The sequence below is a fragment of the Python bivittatus genome, unplaced genomic scaffold (assembly GCF_059951505.1).
Source record: "Python bivittatus isolate LINGU-HERP-01145 unplaced genomic scaffold, Pbiv_v1 ctg000400_np1212, whole genome shotgun sequence".
In the NCBI taxonomy this organism is placed as follows: Eukaryota; Metazoa; Chordata; class Lepidosauria; order Squamata; family Pythonidae; genus Python; species Python bivittatus.
In genome coordinates this window covers 1424510-1451350 of record NW_028277073.1, presented here as the reverse complement: position 1 = coordinate 1451350, position 26841 = coordinate 1424510, and the positions used below count along the sequence as shown (strand labels likewise).

Sequence of the window (26841 nt, the reverse complement as noted above, 5' to 3'; positions counted from 1 at the left end):
TCCACAAAGCATGGACTCTACTGACTGCCAAACTGCAGAAAGCTCAACAGAAGTACTGTAAAGGTGAGGAAAGAGTGAACTTTCCTACGAAATTTTGCAAAATTAAATTTTGCAATGCTGGGGACTGAATTTTAGACAACTGTACACATAGCACTTACATGTTAATTCAGCTATGGATTCTCCCATACTAAGTGACAATAGAAGAACTGAATTGTGTTAATTTTATTTTTCCTAATTATTTTCACCTATTCTTTTAAAGTGTGCTAACCTGAGGCTTTTAATTAGGAGAATAAGAAGAAATGTAATATTCTCCAATTAAACTTTGAATTTGTGAGACAAAAACTTGTTAGAAACATTATGTTATGTCTATGGTCTGTAGAATTTGGCATGCTTAAGAAAAAAATCATAGGACTTTTAATGGCATACCACTACTTAAGAAGGAAGAATATATGGCTGTTTTACTAATTTTTCTGTTTGTTTTGTTTGCTTGGTGCATGCGAGTAAGCCAAATAGCCTACTCCCAACTCACTTCCTAGATAAATCTTAGAAGAATCAAGCAAACTAAATGAATGTTTCCAACAAAAGAGTCACCTATGTTTTCTTCTCTGTCTGCACAGGACATGCTTCCATCCAGACGACTAAACTGATAATCTCTCAAGATAGCAGTAGTCCGTCAAAATATCCAACATCTGGGTCATTTGTGAAAACAGCACAACCTAACTCCTGGTGACTACCTGGACTAGTCCCTGCAGTTTTTTTGGCAAGATTTTGGGAGTGGTTTGTCCTTGCCTTCTTCTTCTTCCTAGGCCTGAGAGAAAGTGACTCGCCCAAGATCACCCAGCTGGATTAGTGCCCAGAGTAGGACCAGAACTCACAGTCTCCCAGTTTCTAGCCTGGTGCCTTAACCACTACACCAAACTGGCTCTCACTTTACTAATTTAAGTAGCATTTATTCTAAAACTGCACCAGGTTTCAGAGGTAGAACTTCCATTCCAAGAAGATTCTAAAACTATACTCTGGAGTATACAGCCCTTTGGGATCAGGACCTCTGTCAATTTAAAGGTGTCAGTACAAGCACATACCCAGTCACTGTCATAAATGATGACTGTATCTGCTGCAGTCAGATTAATGCCAAGACCTCCAGCCCGTGTGCTCACCAGAAATATAAAAACTTCAGGGTTTGCATTAAAATTCTTCATCTGTAAAAGGCAGAATATCTCCACATTAACATAAAATAGGAAAGTCAGCATGCTTGTCCCTACCGATAGAGATCTCTTAGCCACCATTCTGCTTCAACCACAAAAAGTTATAGGAAGAATTATATTAAGGCACGCTCCTGTATTTCACAATTGTTTTGTGGCTGAGAAGATTCAGAACATATGTTGAAAACAGTGGAAAGTTTAGTAGTTTTTTAGTCCTAATGAATTGTTTGAAAACTGAAGAAAGAACCACCACAGGATACATTTTAGAAATCCACACAAATGAAAACTGATTAAATAAAAGAGGTATGCAATTAAAAACTAATTTAAAAATTAAGCTGTTACACCTGCAATTATTCATGGTAACCTAAATCAGTGTTTTTCAACCATGGCAACTTTAAGCTATATGGTCCAAATCCCAGAATTCCCCACCCAGCATGGGGAATTCTGGGAGCTGAGTTCCACATAGCTTAAAGTTGCTAAGATTGAAAAACGCTGATCTAAATATTTTCTGATATGTTTCACAACACAAATGTATGTTTCAAGTCATGATCTATTAATACACAATAATCTCCAGCAATTCTATAGCACTGTACAACCTATATCATCTCAACGTCTCTCTAAAATAGAGCAACTGGATTCCAGAGGCTTCCCAATTATTTTTTGCAGAGGAGAAATTGAAGCCAAATAGCCTACTCCCAACTCACTTCCTAGATAAATCTTAGAAGAATCAAGCAAACTAAATGAATGTTTCCAACAAAAGAGTCACTTACATTTTCTTCTCTGTCTGCATAGGACATGCTTCCATCCAGACGACTAAACTGATAATCTCTCAGATAGCAGTAGTCCATCAAAATATCCAACATCTGGGTCATTTGCGAAAACAGCACAACCTAAATTGAGGAAATATTCCTTAGTAGCTTATCTCAGAGGTTTGGAAATCTTTTATTGAACATAAAAGCAATACCTTGTGTCCTCGCTTTTTTAGTTCTGGTAACATGCGATCCAAGAGTAACACTTTTCCAGAATTCTTCACTAGATCCTCATCAACCTTGACGTGAGAGGGGAAGCAACATAAATCAAAATTATATTATGAATTACTGGGTTAACATTCTGCTTTTCCTGGCCTTTTGAAAGCAACATTTGTGAATACAGCCTCATTTCCTTTATCATCAGAGACTAGCAAAAAAAAAGATATGCATAAGATTCCAGAGGTTCTAATTCTGGAAAGTATGTCCTTTAGGTTAATAGACAGAATATTAGATAACTGAGGTAATTGAAAGGTAATGTAGTCTAAAAATATAAATTGTCCTGAGCTTAAATATTTATAATTGCCTAGTATTTGCTGAGTGGGACTGCTGTTCAGTTCAGTTAAGAAATTAAGACTTTCTTAAATATAGGAAAATCCTTCTACTTGGGATGAAGAAAACTGGATGATCTTGAAGGCTAGATTTTATTTTCTTATCAGTGCAGTTATGGCAGTAAATGTGTAGAGAGGAAGCAGTGCAATTCTCAAGCACTTATCAAGCCTTTGGGTGAAGGATGGTCCCACCCTTAAGGAACATGCCAGGGCTATGATTTTTAGAAAAAGCCTCATCCTTACCTGTAACACACACTAGGAAGGCAGTTCTTTAGACAGTGAGGACCCACCAGGTAAATGAGGCTGATGTTTAGAAATTGATAAATAATAGCACCTCCCTGCTGAAGGAAACATCATGGACAAGACCATAGGTCCAGATATTAATGCTATATGTATCAAAGCAAAAATGGAGCAAACCACAATTGTCATGGCAACTAAATAGTCTGTATATGCAGTTGATGTGAGTTAGGACCGCTCAGATGAGAGTTCAAACAATGAAGTCTTACTTCTTCCCAGCACAAGAAACATGCTGAAATATGCATGAATATAGTGATTGCATCTTAAATAGTCTCAAATACAAAGTCTACCTGGACAATTGCCCTAGTTATTCCTGGTGATTTACAATTATTTAAGAGTCTGGAATGTTTTGGTGTTTTTTTGTTACCAAACTGTCTATACTAACTGCCTGCACACAAAAGGAAGCCCTAAAGCAGAAGAATCTGCTTTTCCTTGCCTGCTTTGTACAGGTTTGAAAATGAAGCCAGGAAGCATAAAGAGTGCCAAACCAATGCTAAGAGTTAATAAAATACAGAAATTAAAAAGCAAGGATGAGCAAAGTCAACTGACAGTTTAGACTTTACTATGCAGAGTCCTTGAAAAAGGTTTACTCTGCAGATTCTCACTGCCATGTAAGAGAACCAGGAGAAACATGCTCTGGTACACAACCATTTTCACTTCTCCTGACATTCATTCCTTGTAACAGACCACATACTACTCACCACCTTTCTACCAGCATTTCTATATATTAAAATGTCTCCATGTTCCTATCCTCCATAAGCATTATAGACAGGCACACAAATTCATCTACTTGCTCTAGTTTTTCACTGTTTTTATATATATACATACATACATACATACATACATACATACAACTTGTAATTGTTCACTCCATTTTCTTGTTATATACAATTGTCTTGGTTTTGGATACATTAATGTTTAGGTCCATATTCCTCATTGTATCATATAATCTAACATCTCCTCCGAATCTGAGCCAACAATACAGCATCACTGGTGTAATATTCTGAATGAATGCAGTGGAGGGGGGAGAGTATTGTCTTTGAATGACATGGTTTGAATTAGATGACAGAGTACAGAAAAAGTAATCTGCCCTTCTGAAGTGCTAAAAGTGGAACCTGGGAAAAAATGGACATAGAAGAGGAAAAGAAATGAATGAAATGAGTGAAAGTACCACAACTGCAACAACAGTAGGCAAAGAAAGTTATGAGTTCTGTATAGAAAAGGACTAGAAGATTGATTAATCTCTTCTCATTATTAATTGTTTCAGATCTGGTTTTTCTGTGTTTTAAATTTTGTACTTGTTTTTTATTTGCTTGGGATTGTAAATAAATAATTTGATCACTAATGGGAAGTTTGTAAAAGAAACACTTAAGTAAACCATTTCTACTGCTTCTTTTTTTCTCCAATATACTCTCACTTCTGTATAACAAAGTAGGCAAAAACACTCCTATACAGTGTTATGATTATTACAACTGATCACACCTCTTATTTTGACAAATGTCTATTCCTTTTAACATACCACATACTATCCGCTACCTTTGTAAATCACCACAGTTCTCCATTAATTATTAACCAGAGACTCCACACACCATTTTATTGCTCCCTGCTCTATGGTGAACCATTCACTAAGCATTCAGTTCTTATATATCCTTTATTTCCAACGTAACTTCTCTTGTTGCATCCAGCAACCAAGCTTCAACACATATTCATGCAAAACATTCCACAATTCAAGGGAATTCACTATCATATTATTTCTCTAAAAGAACAAATGTACAATAAACTTATTTTCTCCCAGTTTCTCCAGGACCTGGTAAAGAACAAAAATCTAGTTTGCGTACCCTCTGCCTAGTAAAAAGCTGCACTGCATTTGCCAAATTTTGCTGATTGCCACCTCTTTCAATCAAAATTCTGCCAAGCATCTTCCAAAGTGCACATAAGACCCTGGAGGTTTTGCATACCTTTCTGTTTGTGTAATATAGGGGAGCAACAATGGCATTCTAATCTTCTGTTGCATCTGCAGGCACAGATGCAACATTCATATACATGCTAAGTAAGACGCACAGCTCCTCCAAAATCAAACCAGTTCATGTTTTAACATTTCTCCAGTCACACTGCCTACACCTGCAGCGTACCATTTTTCAACATTCTCATAGCATGAGTACCTTTTTATCAATGTTTACTAGACATTAACATTTATAGGATTTGTTTCAATTCCATTTTTCAACACATCACTGCTATTCCCATGTTAATGCCTAGAATCTTTCCAGCATTCCCTCCCTTCCTTTTTTTTCTACACGTATATTATCTTTCTTTCATCCTTATTTTTGCAGTATTCTCTTACATGTATTTTCCCCTCATGCACACCCTTTCACCTCATCATTCTGCCAAGCATTCTTTATCATATTTCCTTTTAGCATAACTCCACATACCACTGTAGTGCTTTGTAACATAATTGTTTCCACTCTGTTCTGAGCAGCTTCCACACATTCCTTGTTTGCAGATTAATCAATCTTCTACTGTTTTTTCATGTGGGACTTGAATTTTCTCTTCCTGTAGCCACTCTACTTTTTCTTGTTTTTTCTTTTTCTCTCCTTTCCTTTTCTTCCCAAGATCCACTCCTCACACTCCCAAAGAATGATCTATCTCACGCTTACAACCTCTCATCAATCCTCACTAATCAAATCAATCATGCTTTAAGATTTATATTCTTTCCTTTGCCTTCTGTAAGCATGAACTAGCTTATGCTTAAGCTGCATATTTGAAACAGACAGACATTTTTCTACTCACTAGTCCCCATTTTTTTCTTGGGTCTCCAAAAGATCTATAACTTTTTTGGCACTCTCCTGTCTTGTTCCCACCCATTCATGTCACCTATGCATTTCCCCCCCCGGATTGTATTCATTCAGAATATTGCATAATTTCCCAAAACTCATCTCTGGTTCTTTCATTATACCATTCACTAGAGCATAACAAACAACTATGATCCAACCTATGAATTCCTGTTTTCATATGAACTCACAAAACCTAGATGATCCCAATTCATACATTTTAGCCATTCATTCATAATTAAGCCTATATCTGCACTTCCCTGCATGTACTCTTCCATGCCCACTCCACAAGATAAGACTATTTTAATTCATGTCTATTACATCCTTCCTCTTTCTCTTAATTTCACAAACATACAACGTACCTAATTTTTCTATCATTTCATGCCCTTTACACCTCTAAAACAGCAAGTTGCAATTTTCCATATACCATATAGAGATAGGCCCACAAATATTGATCTCCACCACCTATTGTAGCTTTGATCAATCAAAGCTTTCACACATTTTTTTTAAAAATGTGTTATTTTGTTATGTTTTAATAAAACAGAGAAATATAGATCAGTATTGGTCGGATTTGACAAATTTTGGCTAGTATGCCACAAACACAACTGAAGTCTCGTTTTACCTCAAAGCATGCTTATGTAGGCTATGCAAGCCAGGATCTTTAACTTATAGACTACCTTCCAAACCAACATAATGTTGCCCATATCATATCACTTAAGTCTATATACAGTATCTTAGGATACTTTTTAAACCCTACTTCTACTGGCCAACCCACAGCTTTGCTTAGCAGTTGACTAAAGCTGTAGACAAATGGTCTTTCAGCCAACATTGACCGACTAAGTCTAAATAAACAATGCCCACAGTTTTATGTCTACTCAAAAGTATATAATGAAGGGTCTACCTTAAACTGCTTTGTGACAGAGTCCAGGGGATATTCAATAAGATATGGATGGTTGCAACACTTCCTTAGCAGCATCATAATGTTCTGCAACTTCAGGTTGACTTCTGAATCCAAAGGCATATTCACCGCAATCACTGGCCTTGCAAATGAAAGCAAGTTGAAGTAAAACTAGAAGTACAGATAAAATCTACCAAACACATGTCAGTGTTACACTTCAAGAGCTATTTCATCCTATCTATACCTCTCTCTCTCTCTCTCCACACACACACACCACACAATATAACATTTTACCAGTAAGATTAAGAACGATATTTAAGCTTATTATGAATTTATTTCTCAATGTCATCTGGCTGCAAAGACTTTTTGCAAATAATCCAAACAATCTTTAGATTAAGTACCTCTCTTTTTCAGCTTCTTGCGTTTTACTGATTAGCTCTTCCAGTGCATCAGGGAAATCATTTTCACTGAGCTCACGATAACTAACCACTTTCCGACTGCGTCGCTTTGGTCGGCCTGTAGAACCGAGCTCCACAATTTCTTCCTATAGAATGGAAGAACTGGTTATTTACAGGAATGTGTTCCTTGAGTAGTGATCACTGCATTTACACTGATGGGTCCTGTGCCTGCCTGGTGCATTTTCCTTTGCACTCCTCAGTTCATGCCATCTCTGCTCTAGCTTATTCCTCACAATTCTACTGAGTGACAGAGCAGTGAAGAGCGGGGTGTGAAAATACACAGGTGACCACTCAGAGTATCTTGGTTATAGACAAGAAGTTATTCTTCAATGTGTTTCTGGGATTCACATTCACGGGAGAGGAAAAAGCTAAGGACTGGTGAAGGGGAGGAGTTAAAATGACCAAAGACATGGTCTGCTCTAGAATAATCCACTCTGTTTGAATGCCCAGTGCTCATGATTGAAGATATTCCATATTGCTGCCCTGCAGGACTCTGGCAAAGAAATCCACATGAGAAAGGATGACTATAAAGATATTTTTCTGATCAAGCAACTTGTTTGGCATTGGAAACAAAATTTTATAGCTTGTAATTATAACAAAATAGCGGAGACAACCTATACAGAGATAGAAATCCAAGACTGTCTATCCTTTTTGTCTAACAGCATGCAAATAAATATTTATCTGCTCTGAAGAAGACTGATCTTTGCAAACAGGCTGACAAGGTTGCCTATATCTTTGAAGCATAGAGGGAGTTTCTTAAGGGGGCAGGGGGACTGTTGGGGGGTGGGGGAGAAAGAAGAACATTTATCCCAAGGAAATTGATTCTTCTGTAACAATAAATACAGTGGCTCAAAAGGCTTGGGCATTAAGACTGAAACTAAAACTAAAGATAAATATTAAGGTGTATATGTTCTGAAAGGGGAATCTGAACTTGCAAAAGTACAACAAAAAAATCCATCCCACTGATAATAAAGAATGCCAGGGGTCAAAGAATCACTGAAGCTTTTTTAGTCTGATAAAATATTTTTTCCCTCAACTAAGATTGTAGCGTATTCAGATCAAGCATTTGCAGGATGCATCAACCCTTTCTCTTATTACTTGTAGTCCAAAAACTAGGCTTAAAACATGGGTGCAGAATTGTGGTTGATCAAAAACTATTTTGGTTAACAGAGTGAATGGCTGCAAAAAAAAAAAAAAAAAAAAGGCAAGTACAGTATTAGGCTGTATTAACAGAAGCATAATTTTGAAATCATAGCAAGTCATTGTTCCATTTTATTTGTTTTGGTCAGACCACATCTCAAGTATCACATCCAGTTCTGGGCACTACATTCACCATGCTTTAGGAAAGAATCAAGGAAATGGGAACAGACTCAGAAAAGAAATGCAAGATGATCAGAGACTAGACATTAAGTCCTAGGAAGCCTGATGGAACTGGGAATTTTAGAGAACAGAGTGGGGAAAAGTTTAGAGAAAAGAGCACTCCTTAAATACCTAAAGGAAGTCCCACAGGAGATTGTCAAGATCTATTCTCCATCATTCTAGATTGCAGGTCAAAGAATAATTATTCTGAATTACAGAAAGGCAAATTATGAATGAATGTTAGGAAAAACAAGTCCTACCAGTAAGAGCCATTAGACAGTGGCATTGATTACCAAGAGAAGTGGTGTTTCCTCTTCCCTGGATGTGTTCAGATGAAATCTGGAAGGCCATCTGTCTGAGACCCTTTAATCTGGATGTGGCAGCACAGGTAGCAAATAGCTATCCCTCCTTTGAGGAGAAAGCTACACTTAAGGGCTTCAACATGATGAAAACAGCATTGTGCCACCCATCCCATTCCTTTGGGATGCATGTACAATGCTACAATGCATGTACAAAAGGGTTGGGGCTTGCATTGCAATACACACAACGCTGCTTTCATCAGACTGCCCCATTTGCCTGCCCCTGCAGACTTCTACAGGCTACCCCACTTGCCAGGTGCTTACCAAGCCCAGCTGAAGGAGCTTTGGGCTTGCTTTGGTGTATCAACATGGCTTAGGCCCAAATAACCTGCAAGATACCTACTTCTCTACAGACCCATTCTTCAAATGAAACCTCTTTTGCTGGTCCCAGCATGAATAAGCTTAACACCAACAGCAAATTCTGCTTTTTTCTGTGACTGGAGTTGATATTGCTCTCTTCTCTTTTATAGTTTAAGAGCGGGTTAAAACCTATCTTTTAAGCATTCTTACTATTCTTAGTATTTTTAAAATTACTTTTAAACCTGAGAGAGTGGAAGTTAAATGAGGAGAGTGTTCCACAGCCTGGTGCAATGCAGTAGGAGGCTCTCTCCTGAGTGTCAGAAAAGAGGTTTCTGACAGCAGAGGCATCTTCAAAAGGGCCTCTCCTGCAAATCTTAACAGCTAGACAGGTTCATAACAGGAGAGCCAGTCCTTAGATAATTGTGACTTAAGCCATTTACAGCTTTAAAGGTCAATAACACCTTAAATTGTGCAATATTGACAACTAGTATAGATCTTTCACAAATGGAATCATGCAACCTCTGTACTTTGCACCAATTACAGTTTAGCTGCTACCTTTTCAGCAAACTGCAATTTTCAAACACTTTTCAAGGATAGCCCCATGCAAGGTCAGAACAAGATGTAACTAAAATAGGGACAAATCTGACAGGCTAGAGAAGAATTGTAGCTATTGTGCAAAGGTACAGAACCACTATCTGTGAGTTCAGTTTTCTATGTACCAACTGGCCTGTAAAATTATATCTACATATACTTTCAGCTTGTTCTGCCTTAATTATCAAAATTAAGTATGGTTCAATATGGATGGTAAGAAGCAAGAGAGCTGGGTGTTAGTTTGTTGATGACATCCTACTCCAAAACTCTGGATGATCCCCTTCAGCAGTTTCATCTAGACACTGAATATCATGGAATCTCGTCAGTGCCATAGGGTTGAGAGGGAACATACCACCTTCTAGACAGGGCTGAGAGGGGAGAATTAGTACAACTGTAAATAGTGTTCCCAAGATCCAATCTTGACAGGTGATTAAAAAACGATACTATAGTCTATGATACTGCAAGCTGCCAAGAGGTCCAGAACTAACTGGACCATGCTGTCTCCATCAAGTTTCAGTACAGGCAGCCATGGCAATTGAAGTACAGATAACCAAAGCAATACCAAATCCTGGTTGACAGCATAAATAGACCCAGAAAAATCACTATCATTTAGAAACACTGGGAGCTGCATCACTTCATCACCTTTCCCAAAAATGGTATGTTTGAAACTGGTCTATAATTATACAAATCTCCTAGGTCAAAAGGGTTTCTTCATTAATTACTGCCTTCTTGAAATGGGAGATCACATCTGTTCCATAAGGTGGCACTGATCACCTCCCAATTCCAGACTGGTGGAGAAAGTGTGGAGTAAGCAGGTGGCTGCCCTTATATCTCGACAACTTCAAAATCTATGAGTGGCAAAGAATCCAAGGTAACACAATTGCTGAAGTTACATCCCTATGACTTCCCCTAATGTTAGTCTAATTTGCAATGGGCCCAAGTGACTTTATTTACAACAACTGAGTATTCCAAGCTTCCTCCTTCCAGTGTTTTGGTGGAAAAGATGTGGCACAAAATGGAAAAGTGATGCTTCAGCTTTTCCGATCTCCCTCTCATTCTCCGTCTGTTTCACTGCTTTCACTTCCCAGTAAGACAACAGTTTGGCTTTGCAAGAGGGAAAAGGACATGCAGGAGCAACCCTGTTAAGCCTCTGGGCCCTCTCAGAGCCCAGAATAGTAAGGGCAGCAACAATATAATGGACAAACAATGAAAAAATTTCCAAGTGCATTCAGGAAACTATTTGGATCCATCAAAGAGCTGAATAGAAGCATTTTAACCAATCTTTCATTGCTGCAGAAATTTATATCACCCAGTTTAAAACTAACCAAGGGGTGACAATGAAGTCCCGTAAGTGGCAGGGGCTTCATTGTGCACAGAGCCACAAACTTGTATAAGGAATAAGAATGGGACAGAATTTTCTACACTTCCTATATTGCTCAGACCCTATCCAAGAATTTTATACTCTTGAAAACCTTGCCAGTACTATTTTCCTTATGCTCTGTGTTATTTTTATAGATTACAAGAAGAAAATATTCTATCTTTACCTGAAGAGGAGACACTGCCCAAAATATAGTTGCTTAGGAAGATCCCTATGCCAAAATACAGCAACAAGTACCTGGTTGTTTCCCAAAAGCTTCTGAATTGTCTTGTTTACAATGGCACTGTAGAAGATTTCTTGTTTCTTAACAAGAGGTGCATAGACCACAACTTCACGTTTGGGAGGAACTTCTACAGCTACATCTGATTTCAGTCTTCTCAATAAGAAAGGAGTCAAAATCTAAAATCAAAAAATCAAAAAACATTTCTAACCATTTATGTTTAAAAGGGATAACCTTGCTTATTTCCTGAAATAAGGAAAGTGTTATCATTCCAAGACTGCATGGCTTGATGTTCTGTACATAATTGTTTTCAGCTGCATTTTGACAGAAAATATGGCTTTGGCAACCCCTTTCTGTAAACTACCGAGTGCTTGAAACTTTCCTTCTAAGGCAAAGAATTAAGAGTTTTAATCTTTTTTTTTTTTTTGCAAGAACAGAAGGGAAGATAAGCAGTCTCAATTTCATCAAAGCCAAATACTTCCACATATAACCACTCCCTACTGTAGCATAACACGAAACAGAAGCAACTGCACTCTTTGCATTTGGGCAAAGGGATGACCCTCTCTATCTATACTCACATAGTCTATCCAACCAACCAACCAACCAACCAACCTTACCTACACCACAGAAAGCTTCCTGAATGTTCAGGTATTAACCATAAAAACAATTTCATGGAAAAAAACCCCTTAATTTCTGAGCAAATGTATCTTCATTGGGAGGAATTCATATTGGGAAAGTAAGGATGCCCACAGATACATGGTACAGTGGTATTTGCATGTATATCCATATGCAGTTATCAGTAATATGGTGTGGTATAATATTTAAGGAAAAAGTGGCAATCTGGAAGACAAAGACAATATATTTTAAGCAATGAAAACAGACCTGGTGCAGCATGTGCAAGATATTCTGTTCTCTTTCCTTAGCAATAATATCTTCAGCAATTTCAGAAATACTGGTAATATCAAACCAGGATTCAAAGCTAGAGAAAATCAGCAAAGAAAAATGAATTAAGAACTGAGGAGCTACAACTTGGTTCTGTACTGAAGAAAACAAAGTTCTGCAATGTGCACTGATTATCCAAATTGACATGTATTTTACTTGTCCATATTATTATGCCTTTCAAGAAAAGGCACAGACACACAGGCATGAAACTTTGTGCAGTCATTACAATGAAACTCTACTTACCATTTCCTCCCCCTATTCTTGAAGCATTTGAAATTTATATTTATTATTCACCTTCACTTATAAAATTTAGAAATCAAATGTACAGCTAGTCCCAAAGATTTGCCATCAGTTTATCAAGCAAAGATCCATTGGCAGTATAGGATACAGGTTTCCAGTTATTACCTCCAGCAATTATGAAAATGCCTTACCAGCTAAGCAGAATCCTAACCATAGTATAATCTTGAAGTGCGCAACAAAACTCCAGCCTCTGCACAATTTAGCTGGTAGATGGGAATAGTTGGGATTAAGGAATATAAAAGGATTTTCTTTCAATTTAAAGGAAAACAGGGTGCGTTCCTTTGTATGCAAGTGGATCTTCCACTGGCCCAAATCTAAATAATGTTGAGGAACCAGAGCATCAATATTTGATACCGCTAGTACCATCTGGGTAGGTAAAATCAACTGTAGGATCTCCAAAACTTCAGAAATCATAAATTAACCAAGTAAACTGGTTTGGTACCAAAGATGATGAAGACACGGGTATGACAGATCCAGAAACCATTTCCATCAATGTTGCTATTACAGAAAACTTGGGTAGATTTCTCATTCTGAGAGAGACCCTAATACTTGCAGATTGCTCAAGATCCTGCAGTAGTAGAACAGAAGTCAAGGATGGTGCAAGAATTGGCACTGAGCAGATCCTCACCTGTAGACACACATTTTCTTTTATTAATCACTGTTGAACATTCACATCCCTTAAAGATCAAGACTTGCAGAGGCCAGGTCTGCAGCAAGGCACTTTGTCAGTAACATGCTGGAAATATGGAATAATTATCAATGGGCTTGGAATCAGCACAAGACTGGAATAGCACTCAACCCTGAGTCCAATTGTTGCAATCCAAATTTATGTATTGTTAATGAATTTGTCAGCAAGACCACTTGACACAAAGAAATGCTTGAAATCACAAGAAACTTGAGAAAGGTTGCTCTCATAAGCTCAAAAAAGAAACTAACATCCTGAGGTGCTACAGCAAATGAAACAGTAATACTATGAAAAGGTAACATAAAAAGAAAGGAGGTAGGGGATAAAAATAACGAAGCTAAAGGCTCAAGGAAAACATTATCTAGAGGCCAAGAACATTTCTTGCAGTATTACTGCCATTGTGCCTGACATGGTGCTGAGAAGATTCTGGGAGAAACATCCCTGAGCAGTTGTACTAGTATGTGCGAGGGCTACCTCCAAAAAACATTTCAGACTGTCTCACACCTGTATTCTGCAGTGGTAAAAACAATGCAATGCAACTTCAAGGAGGAGAACCAATTCTTAGATCTCTTATGCCAATGTTCTGCTTTGCCACTGAAGATATCACCTTTTTACACTTATAACAACTGTTCAATATCAGGTGCCCCCAAAAAGCACAGGGGTAGAGGCTAAGTTAGACTTGACATCTAAGTTGCAGTTCTTGGGTCAAATATTTCTTATGACCTCTATATCAGAAGCCACAAACAGGCCAAGAACTGGATATCATCAAGACTGACTGACTTTAGGGGCAATGGCTTTCATTACTTTAAGGTCCTTCACTAAGACAAAGGGATAACATATTGAATGATCAACTTTTTATAGGTAGAGATGGAAAAGGAAGTTTGGAGTTCAATATGAATTTATCCAATTTTACATTTTTGAACCAATGTATGAACGTTTATTCTTTGAAAAGTTCATCTCAAAATTTGTTGATGTTTGTTTTCCAGTTAAAAACGCAAGGAAAATCTTAAAATAGATTTTAGGTGTGCATAAAATCTATTTTAAGGAAATTACTGGCAAAAAAGTGCATTCAAAAGGATATTAATTATGTAAATGTATTTAACCTCTTTTAAGAAATCTTAAAATAGATGCAGATCTTATTAAATATTTATTAAACTATATGGGGAGGTCTCTCACCATTATTAAATTAACAGAGTCATCCAGCTCTACAGGTAGTCCTTGCTTAACGACCATTTGTTCAGTGACCATTCAAAGTTACAATGGAACTGAATGAATGGTACTTACGCCCAGTCCTCAAAGCTACAGCCATTGCAGTGCCCCTGTGATCACGTCATAAAAATTTGGGTGTCTGGCAGCCTGCCTGCATTTATGATTGCAGGAGTGCTTCAACATCTCCCACCTGTCTATCCTTCCCCCCATCTCTGCCCTTTTGGCCGCTCTGCCCGCAGCTGACCTTCACTGTCTTCCTCCTGCTGCTGCTGAGGCGTGCCCAGCCCGGCCCTTTGTGAGGCAGCTGCTGGCCACGCAAACCCTTCTTCCCAAGTGTGCCCTCCCACCCCCAGCAGCAGCCACCCCTGGCCCGACTGCACTTGCAACGTGGCAGCTGCTTACCTACCCACTGCCTGCTTGCAAGCCGCTCAAGACTTGCAACTTCTTGCTGGCTTCCCCAATGACTGTGTGTGACGGAGATCCAGGGTTGTGAGAAATAATCATTTTCCTTTCTTGCATATTTCTCTGTTCTCAATAGTAGATGAAAAAACTTCCTGATCCATATTTCAATGTGACATGGACAAGGCATTTACGGCCCGCTAGAAAATTTACTTTAGATAGCTATAAGTGTTTGTATTAGATAAGATCGCGGGAAAGAACCCCGGTTTATATCCCGAATTGTAACTTTTGCAAACTCTGTTAAGTAAATCGAAGTGGGATTCTAAATTGTTAACACCTGTGGAGAGGGGTGGAGGCCAATCCTGAAAGGATATTTAAGATTAGCCCTGGAGGAGTGTGAGGAGTGGGGAGTGTTGGAGAAGCGAAGCTCAACCTCGGATTGTTGCTGGTCTGCATCGTAATAGTTTCCGGAAAAACTACGATCTCAAGCCTCGCCTTGGCTGCAGGAGGGGGAGCCTGCTCGTTTCCTCCTCTTGCTACCAAGACACGTTTATGTAAGGCTACTTAGGCAAAGAGGGCTTATATTCCTGCTTTTATTTCTATATATTGACTGCCTGCCTGTATGGAAGGACTTTTAATTTGCAGCTTATCTTATCAAACCCTTTTGGAGCATTAAGTAAAGCCTTGGTCGAAGACTTACTGTTTGCCTCTCGAGTTACTCTGTCATCACGCTTGCACATAACCAGAAAGAAAAGAACCCAGAGAGAGAACTACGGATACATCACCCCCAGGGGTATCCGTCATACTGTGCTTGTTGGAACCAGTGGAAAGTTTGCGAGAAGGTCCTCGCTTAATGACTCGCGATTCTCGCTTAACAATGGCAATGGCGACTGTCAGAATTGCCATTGCTAAGCAATGTGGTCATGTGACATTGTGCTTTACAACTGCATTGCTTAATGATGGTAATTCCAGTCCCAATTACCATTAAGTGAGGACTACCTGCATTTATACCACTGGCATGGGGTTATCCCCTGTAAAGAACAAGCTAAGAAAAAAGATGATTCTATTTTCCTGATATAGTATCCTCCAACGCCGAAAACTTCTGGAACAATCAATTCCTAAGCAAAAAACTTCATGGCTTCTTCCATCTTTGTATCTCTCACTGTCCACAGCCAGGAATGCATTTCTGTTTAGCAGCTTACTGGCATGGAGGAAAATGCCCGTGAAACTAGGTTAAGCCATTGTTCTGAAAGCAGACTATCAGAGACAGCAAGCCTAAACCTTTGGCTCTCCAGATGTTGCTCACTGCTGACTCCGTCAGCTCCATTCAACAGATCTAACAGAGATAGCATGTGTGAGGGAGAAAGTTGGATACAAGACTCTTGCTGGAAAACATCTGGCAACTCATTATTGGAACTGTCAGAGCAGCTTTATGCCTTTCTTATTTTTTCTTCTTGGAAGTATATACAGCCAAAAAATATCTGGATTTATGGATAATTCAATCTGGCACAGTTTTAGTTACCGTGGTGTTTGAAAGTTGAAAAGACATCTGCTTATGTAGATTTTTTTAATGCATTTTACTAAAGAAACTTTGCCTTGGATCTCCATTGCTTTGGTTCATTTCTCAGTGGGTCACTAAGTCTTCGGTTCCTATAGAAATAAGGAGATCCTGTACTACCACTCTAAGGATCATTGCTAGAAAGGAACAGGGAATACTAGGATCTTTTTGCACTTATCCCTGCCTGGCGATTCATGTAAACATTACATTTGAAGCACAAACCACCAGATAATGTAGCTGCCCTTCAAGACAAGTCTCTCCCCATGTCAGAAATATAATGTTCCAAAGACTGTTCTCTGACATGGATCTGTTCACTGTCATATCTGGGAGGATTTCGGAATATCAGTTTGATTCCTCATGAGTATTCCTGGCCTTGGGGTGCTCAAGGGATGATGCTTGCCTTCTTTAGAAAGGGCCTGGCCATAACCCAACTTTTCTGTCATCACAGTCTGTCTCTCATTCTCAAGAAACAAGCATTGCCATAAATATCTAGGTTATTTTTTGTGATGATCTGCCACAAGCTGTGGTTGGAAGAATCTTGACTCATGTCCACTGAAAGAGAGAAATGTCAGAGCAAAAGCTTTTGGAGAAACCATGAAAGGTTACATCTCTCCTGAAGGAGGTTATACATTTATTTTCAGATGTTCAATTTTGTGCACAATGAACACTTATAAGTCAATACTGACTGCTTACCTTTTCAAGTCATCAAAGACATCTGGAAGCAGGAAATTAAGGAGGGACCAAAGCTCAGATAAATTGTTTTGTAGTGGCGTTCCAGTTAACAGTAGTTTATTATCAGTGCTAAACCTTTTTAATTCACGAATAAGACGACAGTTCATATTCTTAATCCGATGTCCTTCATCTACAATCAAATATTTCCAGTAGAAATTCTAGAGGGAAAAAAGTTTCCAATTATTCCAAAATGCAAAATCCATCAGTAAAGATTTCATTTCTTTGAAATGTATGTTCAACTGAAGGAAAAATGAAGTATATTATGCTGGAACACCCTATATTTTTTTTCCTATTATATTATTGCTTCTGATGTTTCTTTTTTATGCAAAGTAATGACTGCATATCATATTATTCATAATTAGACCCTGGCTGTGCTGGTCCTGTGGAGGTGACTGGGGCTGGGTCTTGTCTGGTTATCTAGGCTGAGTTCGATCCAAGGAAGAGGACAGGATCCTTGGGATGTTAAGTCTTGCCACTATATATTAATCCATGCCCCTCTTGGTTGGACAAGGCCGCCTGGGAGGGGACATGTAGCTGGGTCCAGGTGGCAGCGAATGCTTTTCTGAAGGAGGGAAGGGTTCCATGTGCCTTGAAAAAGGTGGTAGTCTGCGCCCTCAAGAGGTCATTAGTGGATCTGGCAGTACTGGACAATTTCCATTCAGTCTCCAACTTTCCCTCTTTCCCTTTTTGGGGAAGGTTGTTGAGAAGGTGGTAGGTCTACAGCTTTAAAATGCTCTGGAGAAGCAAATTGTTTGGATCCATTAGAATCAGGTTCAGGACTGGATATAGTACTGAGACAGCGTTGATTATATTTGTGGATGACCTCTGTGGACCCAGGATGGCAGCAGCATATCCATCTTGGCTTTACCTGACCTTTCAGTGGCTTTCAATACCACCAATCATGGTATTTTTCTGGGCCAGCTGAGAGGAGTTGGGAGCGAGTGGCAGAGTTTTTCAATGGTTCTCCTCCTTCCTCCAAGGCCAGTTCCAGTCAGTGTTTGTTAAGGTGGGAGAGGTCTAGCCCTAGGCCTCTTCTCTGTGAGCACCACAGGACTCAATTCTCTCCCTGCTCCTATTTAACATCCACATGAAACTACTGGGTGAGGTCATCTGTTGTCAGAGATCCAAGCATACTGATGATAATCAACTGTACATCTCTGCCCTAGGCCATCCAAGTGATGCTGTAGAGCTGCTTTCACAGGGCCTGGAGGCTCTATGGGTCCAGATGTGGAAGAATCAGCTTCAGCTCAACCCTGACAAGACTGAGTGGTTGTGGTTTTAGGGCCTCCCATATCTAGTAGTTTTAACTCTGGCTGAGCTGACATTCTCCCAGTCAGCTGGTGTGCAATCTGGGGGTTCTTCTGGATTCGTGGCTCCTGTTCAAAGACCAGGTGGCAGCCATGGCTAGGAAAGCCTTTGCACAAATACATTTTGTGCACCCATTGCACTCTTTCTTAGATTGGGAGGCGCTGCTCATGGTCACTGATGGTTGTCACCTCCTGATTGGATTACTGCAACAGACTCTACATGTGACTGCCCCTGAAGAGCATTTAGAAGCCATAGCTGGCCCAAGGCAGTAGTGGGAGCATTGCACTACAGCCACGTAACACCACTGCTGTGTGAGTGGCACTGGCTCCCAATTGCACTTCTGGGTGCAATTCAAGGTGCTGGTTGTCACTTTTAAAGCCCTACATGGCATGGGGCCAGGTTACTTGAGGGACCACCAATGCCTGATGATTTCTGCCCATCCCACCAGATCTGGCAGGGTGGGCATACTCCCCTAGGTGAAACAATGTTCCTTGGTGAGGCTTCAGAAGTGTGCCTTCTTTGTCACAGCATCTGAACAGCCTACCCACAGAGATACAGATGGCCCCTACCCTTCTGGCGTTTAGAAAAGCAGTGAAGACCTGGCTTTCCCCCCAGGTACTGGGGCCAGGATGTTGATGGAGTGGTTGATTGATGGATACAAGTTTTATTGGAGCCTCAATGTTGTTTGAAATGGTTTTTTGGTTTAATTATATGGGGTTTTTGATTCTTGATCACTGCCCAGAGTTTCTTCTGGTAGATGGGTGGGTATTTGTAAATAAATAAATAACAAATAATTTACCAGCAAAGATATGCCTATCATATAAAATATAATCAAAGGATCACTGAATTCCCTTATAACAGACAGAGTCTCACTGTCCTGTATGCTATATAATCATATCATCATGGACTTTGAAGATAAAGAAGAAAACTCAAGAACCTGAGAAGTGAGAAGAATACTGTAATGAAAAACTTGCTATGTAAATGGTGTTGATGGACGAACTTTGCTTTCTGAGATAATGGTCCAAGGAGGGCTACTAAGATGGTCTAAAACTAAGCCCTTTGAGGAATGGATAAAGGATTGGGGTTATTTAGCCTACAGAAAAACAACAACAACAAAGGGGAGATATAATAACAATGTGCAAATATCTGGAGGGATGTCACATAGAAAATAGAATGGACCTATTCTCTATTGCTCCTAGAAGGCAGGATCAGAACCAATAGATTAAAACTACAGGTAGTTCCTGGGTTAAAAACGCCCAGGTTACAGATGACCCACAGTTAAGGATGGAGCTTATTGTAGCAAAATCTGAATTAAATACACAATGGTTTGAGTTAATTACATGCTATTACTTATATAGTATTATACAATAATACTGTTCTGGCTTACATACAAATTCAACTTAAGGATAGACCTTGGGAATGGAACTTCTTCTTAAACTGGGAACTACCTGTACCAGAAAGGAGGTTAAGACTGGACATCAAGAGAAACATCCTGACTACACTTGCTCTCTGCCTGTGAAGCACCTTGCCACATGAAATGGTGAGTTCTCCTCACTGGAGCACAGGTAGTCATCTGTAAGAGATGGTCTACTGGATCCTACACTAAGCAGGTGGTTGCACTAGGTAACCTGCAAGGAACCTTCCAATTCTGTGATTGTATGATTCAATGAAACAGAAATCCAGGATATGAATCATCTGTGAATATTATAGAGTTTGATTTGCCTAGGCTATATATCCAAGCACGTAATATGAATTATTAGATGAAGAGCCCAAAGTGCTCAAGAACCCAAGGAGACATTTAGCTTTCTGGTGGAAAGACTTTTTCATCTCTAGCTTGGTAAGCAGCTACCTTATATAAGAAGCTTTGTTATAGTGATATATCGGTGTATCAGGAACCTGATATTTAGTACATGCTATGCTACATCGCTTTATTGCTCACATATTTTAATATTGATTCTGACACTGATATGAAACATTTGATTCTGTAATAACTTTATGCTCTTAGTAAAGAGAAAGATACAATTATCTAAAAATAAATGATCTACTCCTCAAAGAAATACATGTTCCAAGAAAGTTTCAGTGTGTTCCGTGAATGTTAAACTCCTGATTTAACCTGAAGAGTCACATTATAAACATTTCTAAATAAAAAATGAACAGCTCACAAATGGGAGTGGTGAGAAAGACTGAGGATGGGATGGCATAAGTGCAATGGGAGGACAACAAGTCCTGGTGACATCTGGTAACAGGTTATGTTAAATAAGCAGGACAGTTGTGAATATCTCCAATTTTGGAGTGCTGACTCAGTTACAGTTTAGTATTAGCACTTAAAATAGCTTAATTTACACTGATTTTGCATAAAATATCAACTAATATTCTGTGAAGGAGTGCTGACTGAACAGCATTTTCTTACGTACCTGAAGAGAATGTCTATCTCTCATTGCAATTTCAAAAGAAGTGATAACAACCGGATGGATATTCACTGAACCTTCTTTCCTTCGTATTTTATGAACGAGTGCACGTCGTTCTTGCTGAGTTCCATGGTACAGCATTGTAGGAATCTAAAGTAATTTTGCAATCATTTTCAAATAATTCATATTTAAATAGTAATCCAAGCTGCTTTAAAAAACATTTATAAAACTTCATGTTTATTTTTATTTACTTCACAGTACTTTTATTCAAAGTCTCTGGTTATGATGCTATTGCTGTCTCTGCAATTTCTTTTTTCTTAAATGTCTTGGAAGGATTAACAGAGACTCCTAAGCCATAGTCTATCTTTTTAAGACTGAATAAGGTAGATAAAATGAATAAATCAATAGAGTAGGTGATATACAAAGGCATACATAATAAATAAAAATTAATTACAATTATACTAAATCTCCTGTTTTGATCAAGCAGGGTGAAGTAGTTTTATAACCAGTGAAATTACTCTTTTACTTATAAACTACTTTTATAGTTAAATGGAACTGAGAAAGTTGTTTCAAGTATATTACAGAACAATTTGTTTCAGGGATACCGGAGTGACTGTAGCCGGAAAACGGATGTTGGGGGAACATGGAACCGATGTCCTGTTCTCCCTGCCATAGACCACTTGGCTCTGTTCACTCAGGCTATGAGAACTTGGCTGCAAAAAATCTGGACAATCACTAGATGGCAGCAAAAAAAGAATAATTTTATTGCCATCTAGATCAGTGTTTCTCAACCTTGACAACTTTAAGATGGGTGGACTTCAACTCCCAGAATTCCCCAGCCAGCCATGCTAGCTAGATGCTCTCCAGATTTTGTCAGCCTGGTGTTCTTTACTGTAGAGAAGATAGAAGAGGAAGGAGGACAGCTCAGGGGTCCAAGTCAGAGAATGAATTCCTAGGAAGGCTTTCCCAGTGTTTGTGCTTATTTATGGAAGGGGCTTGGTAGAGGTTTTCTGTTTGGTGATAGTGATTCTGCTCCACGTAGAAATCCTTGGACTACCCTCTCTTTGAGCTCTTCCAAAAGCTCAGTCCATTTGCTCTGTGGAATTAAGAGAGTTAATGGAAGGATACAATGTCCTGCATTCCCTCCCAAGGAGAGGAACTGAGGTGCTATAATGTAAGGCCTCCAGGCATGCTGCTGTGTGTGTGTCTTGGTGTAACATTGCACCAGATCCCAAGATGGCATGCTGGTTTTTGGCAACATGAAGATCCTCCATGAAGGGACTGGATTAGATCTGCCTCCCCCACAGGAGAGAAATACAGGTAGTCCTTGGTAGGCAACCACTTGTTCAGTGGCTGTTCAAAGTTCTGACGGTGCTGAACAAGGAGACTTATGGCCGGTCCTTGAAATTGTGGCTGTTGCAGTGTCTTGCAATCATATGATTGCCATTTGCAACCTTCACTGCTGGCTTTCCGCAAGCAAAGTCAATGGGAAAGCTGGCAGGAAGTTGGAAGTCACAATCACGTGAAGTTACGCTTAATGACCAGGTGCAATTCGCTTAACAACATCAACCAGAACTGCTGTCGTAAGTCAGCGGAGTCACATGATTTTTCGCTTTACAACCGTATCCCTTAGCGACAGAATTCCTGGCCCCAATTACAGTTGTTAACCGAGGACTACCTGTGTATCATTGAGATACACTGAAAGTCACTGAGAGTTCAGTGGCATACAAGATTAATAATAATTGCTTCTAAAACTAGTCAGTGATTAGCCCTAGCCAAAACAGAGCATTAGGGAAAGGATAAGAGTAGATGGGGACCAAGGTGGTAAAAGGAACAGCTAGAAAGGTCAATTAAAAAAGTAACAATTAAAAAAGTAACAATGAAACTATTAGGCTCTTATGGAAGACCAACTAATCCTGACTGACTGTCACTGTGCTTGCTGGGACCAGGCCAGCACGGAAAGACAAGAACAAGAAACGGACTGTGTCTATTTGCTCCAGGAAGAGAAGCTTCACTGGGCACTGAGGGTCATGCATGGAGTTCAGCATTATCATTTTTTAAACCATCTCTCACCTCTGGTGTAAACCTTTTGAATTCAGCCATCCAGTTAGGAAGTGTGGATAGGGGCCCACATATCAGAAATGGTCCAGCAACTCCTCTCTCCACCATCAAGGCAATTGTTGCAATACACTGGATGGTCTTCCCTAAGCCCATTTCATCAGCCAAAATACCATTGATGCCATTTTCCCACAGCATCTGCATAGCAAAAGAAACGAATTATGCTCCAACTACCCTAATGGATAAAAATTGAAACATGAACCCTTTGATCCAACATTATGCACCCAAATGTTCAATTAATATGCTTTGTAACTAAACAAACACAAGGCACATAAAGCTCAAGAATACTTGATTATTAATATTAATAAATACAAATGTTAACTGCATGAGCTTTCAAACTTACAGGCAAACCAGGGGATAATTATTTTACCATATTCTGTATTATGTTTTAATGAATGTTTTTATTATTTTAATTTGGTGGTTTAAAGGTCTGTGTTTTATTGTAAATGAGAGTGTTTAAAAAATGGGAAGCTATAGGGAAACATTTTAAACAAGCAAATGAACAAATAAGTTCCAATTAATTTCACTTTCCCTTTATTACTAAGGAATCTCTGGATGCTGACCTAGAATTCTTTTACTTGTTATCTATGGACTTCTGTGTATGATTTCTTTGCCTTCACAAAACATTATTTGGGAAGTTCTAGAGTTTTAAAAATACTCAGAAGAGATCCTCCCTCAGGCCTACTTTTCCCCAATCCATGCATTAAGATCACCTGGGGAGGCACTGCTTATGATCTCAATGCAATGGCTAGGGGAGGACCTTCTTGGTTGTAGCACCCCAGCTATGGAATTCTCTCGTAAGGGAAAAGAATTTGGTACTGTCTAGAGGCTGGCACTTTGAGGCTGCTTTTTAAAAAAATCAACTTTGTGCTGAACATTAGTATTTTCATTGTCTATTAGGGCTGACGACAAATGCTTGTATTATTCGTGAGTATGCCACAATGGGCTCCAGGAGGAAGCAAAATATAAAATTAACTTATTACGAATGCCATGGGGGATGGTTCCAGTCCTTAATGTCAGTGTTCTGGAGCTGCTCACACTTCTCGACTTGGAAAATTAGTAAGGTAACTTTTGTAGGTTTGTACAATGAGAGTCTTTCCCCAATGGGAAAACCAGTTTTCTCTATGACAAAATATGTAGAGAGCAATGGCTCTATGCCCAACAGAGCATTAGTTGTGCATTATTGGGGTGGGGAGTATTAATGGAGGGAATATCACTTCATTAAACCTCAGCTCTGGCATCAACCTCAGGCTACAATGCCCCCCTCCCCCCCCATAGAGAATAATGCAATCATCAGCTGAGTTGATTTTAACTAAAGCTAGGTAACAATAGGCCTGAATTTGGGAGTCTATTCTAGGGATAATTCTGTGAATTATCCAAGGCACAGAACGATGTTTGTGCCCATGAAAGAGCTTGAAAAGAGTGATTACTATTTGGTACAATGCTGGCAACCTGAGCAGAGTTCAAGGTTTCCTTGCACTAATATGACACAAAGGAGTGTCTAGAGGGGAGAACTTTCCTGCCACCATTTCCAGAAGGCCACCGCCATCTCAAGATTTATTTTAAAGCAATAAGCCTGGCATGGTCGTCTTCTCTTCAACTACACTAAACCACAGTTAAGCTTTGTTAACTATTTATTTGCTGTATTTTTATACAGTTCTTTTCTGGCAACTAAAACACATTATAAAATATACAACTCCACAGAAAACATAAAACATCAAACCCTACTTTTGTACCAGAAAAATAAAATCAAGAGCAGTAATAACTGTGGCAACAGCGAAAAAGCTTAATAAAGTGGGTTTGGGGTTGTTGTTTTTTTTGGTTCCTTCGAGTCAGAGCAGTATGGACATGTCCTTGCAGTTTTCTTGGCAAGATTTCTGAAGTGGTTTGCCCTGGCCTCCTTCTTCCTAGGGCTGAGAGGGTGTGACTGGCGCAAAGTCACCCAGCTGGCTTTGTGCCAAGGTGGGACTAGAACTTACAGTCTCCTGGTTTCTAGCCTGGTGCCTTAACTATTACACCAAACTGGCTATCGTTTAATTAATAAAGTTGCTAACATTCAAAAACAAAGAGCCAAAATAGTTCTTTAAATGCCTCAGAAAAAATAAAAGATCTTCATACTGAAAAAAACACAATGTGGGAGTCAGGCAAGTTTCTTTCTGGAAGGCATACTAAAAATCTGACACCATCACACAAAGACCCCTTTCTCTGGTAGCCTCAGGTGAAGATCTGGTAGGTAAATACAGGAGGAGGATTAATGATGTCTTAATTGACTTATTCCAAGAAAGTTGGATCTTTTTAGACAGTCAGGTACTTCTATTTGAAATCAGTATCATGAAAAACTGCTAGTGACCTTATGCGATTATATAAGATAAACCATAAATTCATACCCTAAGCCATTCCATGCCTTCAACTTGATACCACCTCATTACTCCTCCAGTGAAAAGTTTTGGTTGTTGAAAAGGTACTGGCTGTCCTTTAAATTTTCGTTTTGGGTCAACAAAATGCTTGGCACTATGTCGCATCACCTGTGCCAATCTATCCTTAATAATGCTATTTGAATCCCCGTTATTCTGGATTTCTTCTGAACACAGTTTTGGAGAACAGCTTTCAATCTATAAAAGAAGACACAGAGGCAATATTATTGTTTTTAATTCTTGCCATTTTTATGCAATCATTTATTTATGTAAGTTATTTCAGGGTTGATGGTTAAGCCAGATAAAGTCAAGATTACTTGTAAAAGTAACTGAACCACTAGTGAAAACTGTTCTAAATTTAAGTAGTGTTGTTAGTTACAATACCATGAATTTCCTATGATTATAAGAATCATTTATATCAGTATTCACATAATGCAGCTTAGCACAATTTGAAAGCTGTAGCATACACTGCATTGCATTGTTATGTTATTATTATGAAGAAATGCAGCATATGAAAGAAGATACCACAGATTTTTTCTTTTCTAAAACAAATTATTTCTTCTCTTCTCTTCTCTACACAATACAATGGGCAAACTGAAACCCAGTTTTCCATCAATATTTACAGCTCTCAGAATTAAGAAAAGGCACTTTTAACATATTGACATTCCTTCCATGCTCCTGAAAGCCTCCTCAGAGTAGGCAAGTCCCCAAATTTTGCCTTAATTTTTTTATGCGGGGGAAAATGCAGAGGCTCTAGGTACTCATTCTGCCCCTTAAAAAAGCTAACACTACCCCTTAATGAAAACTTTTATTAGAAAATGACACTCTGTACCCCTGCTTTAAAAGTTAGACTTTAAGATGCCATTTGTATCTATGTATATACAAAAATGTTCTTAATTATTTTCAGGATTATGATCAGTTTAACGCATGCTGGTGCCTAAGGTTTTATGGACTACAAACAAACAACTGCTGACTGAGTCAAGCTTGACTGCTGGTGACTATGTAGACACATCCATATGCTCTAAAGAAACCACACGCAGCATGCGTAGTTGTCTTTGCAGCAATATGGGAAACGTTTGTTCCACTTGCTTTTAGATTAAAAGAGAGAAAGAAACAAGCTTAATGGTTACATTAATTCCAAATGCTCTCTTGAAATTATTTTAAATTCATAGTGCTTCTAAAGTCAATATTTAAAATTCTTAAAGTAGATTTTTAGAAATAGATATCAGAGGATAATATACTATAACAGCAGCATTTCTCAAGTGTTCAAAACTTGAAATATACCTGATCATTTTCAACTTTGCTTTTTTTGGCTGCTAATAAGATTTCCTGTGCAGAAATAAAGAAAATGAAGAAGTAAAATTATTGAACAACATTAAATGAACATTAAACGCTATAGCACTTTTACCAAAAAGGATTAAATATACAAAATCCACAAAGAGGAATAGAATATTTATTTAATGATTCCTTTTTCTCACATTGCACAGACTTATGATGCTCATATCTAAATTATATATAGAA

At 38.8% G+C, this 26841-nt stretch overlaps 1 protein-coding gene across 1 annotated transcript in view; it reads right to left on the bottom strand.

The window, feature by feature from the left end:
* HELLS (helicase, lymphoid specific) overlaps nt 1-26841 on the bottom strand; it is a 47346-nt gene that overhangs the window by 10991 nt on the left and 9514 nt on the right. The window contains exons 7-18 of the mRNA XM_088144270.1: nt 26605-26649; nt 25294-25518; nt 22862-23044; nt 20795-20938; nt 17034-17230; nt 12130-12226; nt 11265-11426; nt 6984-7126; nt 6586-6724; nt 2167-2250; nt 1973-2092; nt 1083-1199 (exon numbers count right to left, since the gene is read on the bottom strand). Of these exons, the coding sequence (XP_088000396.1) occupies nt 1083-1199; nt 1973-2092; nt 2167-2250; nt 6586-6724; nt 6984-7126; nt 11265-11426; nt 12130-12226; nt 17034-17230; nt 20795-20938; nt 22862-23044; nt 25294-25518; nt 26605-26649 (1656 nt within the window). The remainder of the gene's footprint in view (nt 1-1082; nt 1200-1972; nt 2093-2166; nt 2251-6585; nt 6725-6983; nt 7127-11264; nt 11427-12129; nt 12227-17033; nt 17231-20794; nt 20939-22861; nt 23045-25293; nt 25519-26604; nt 26650-26841) is intronic.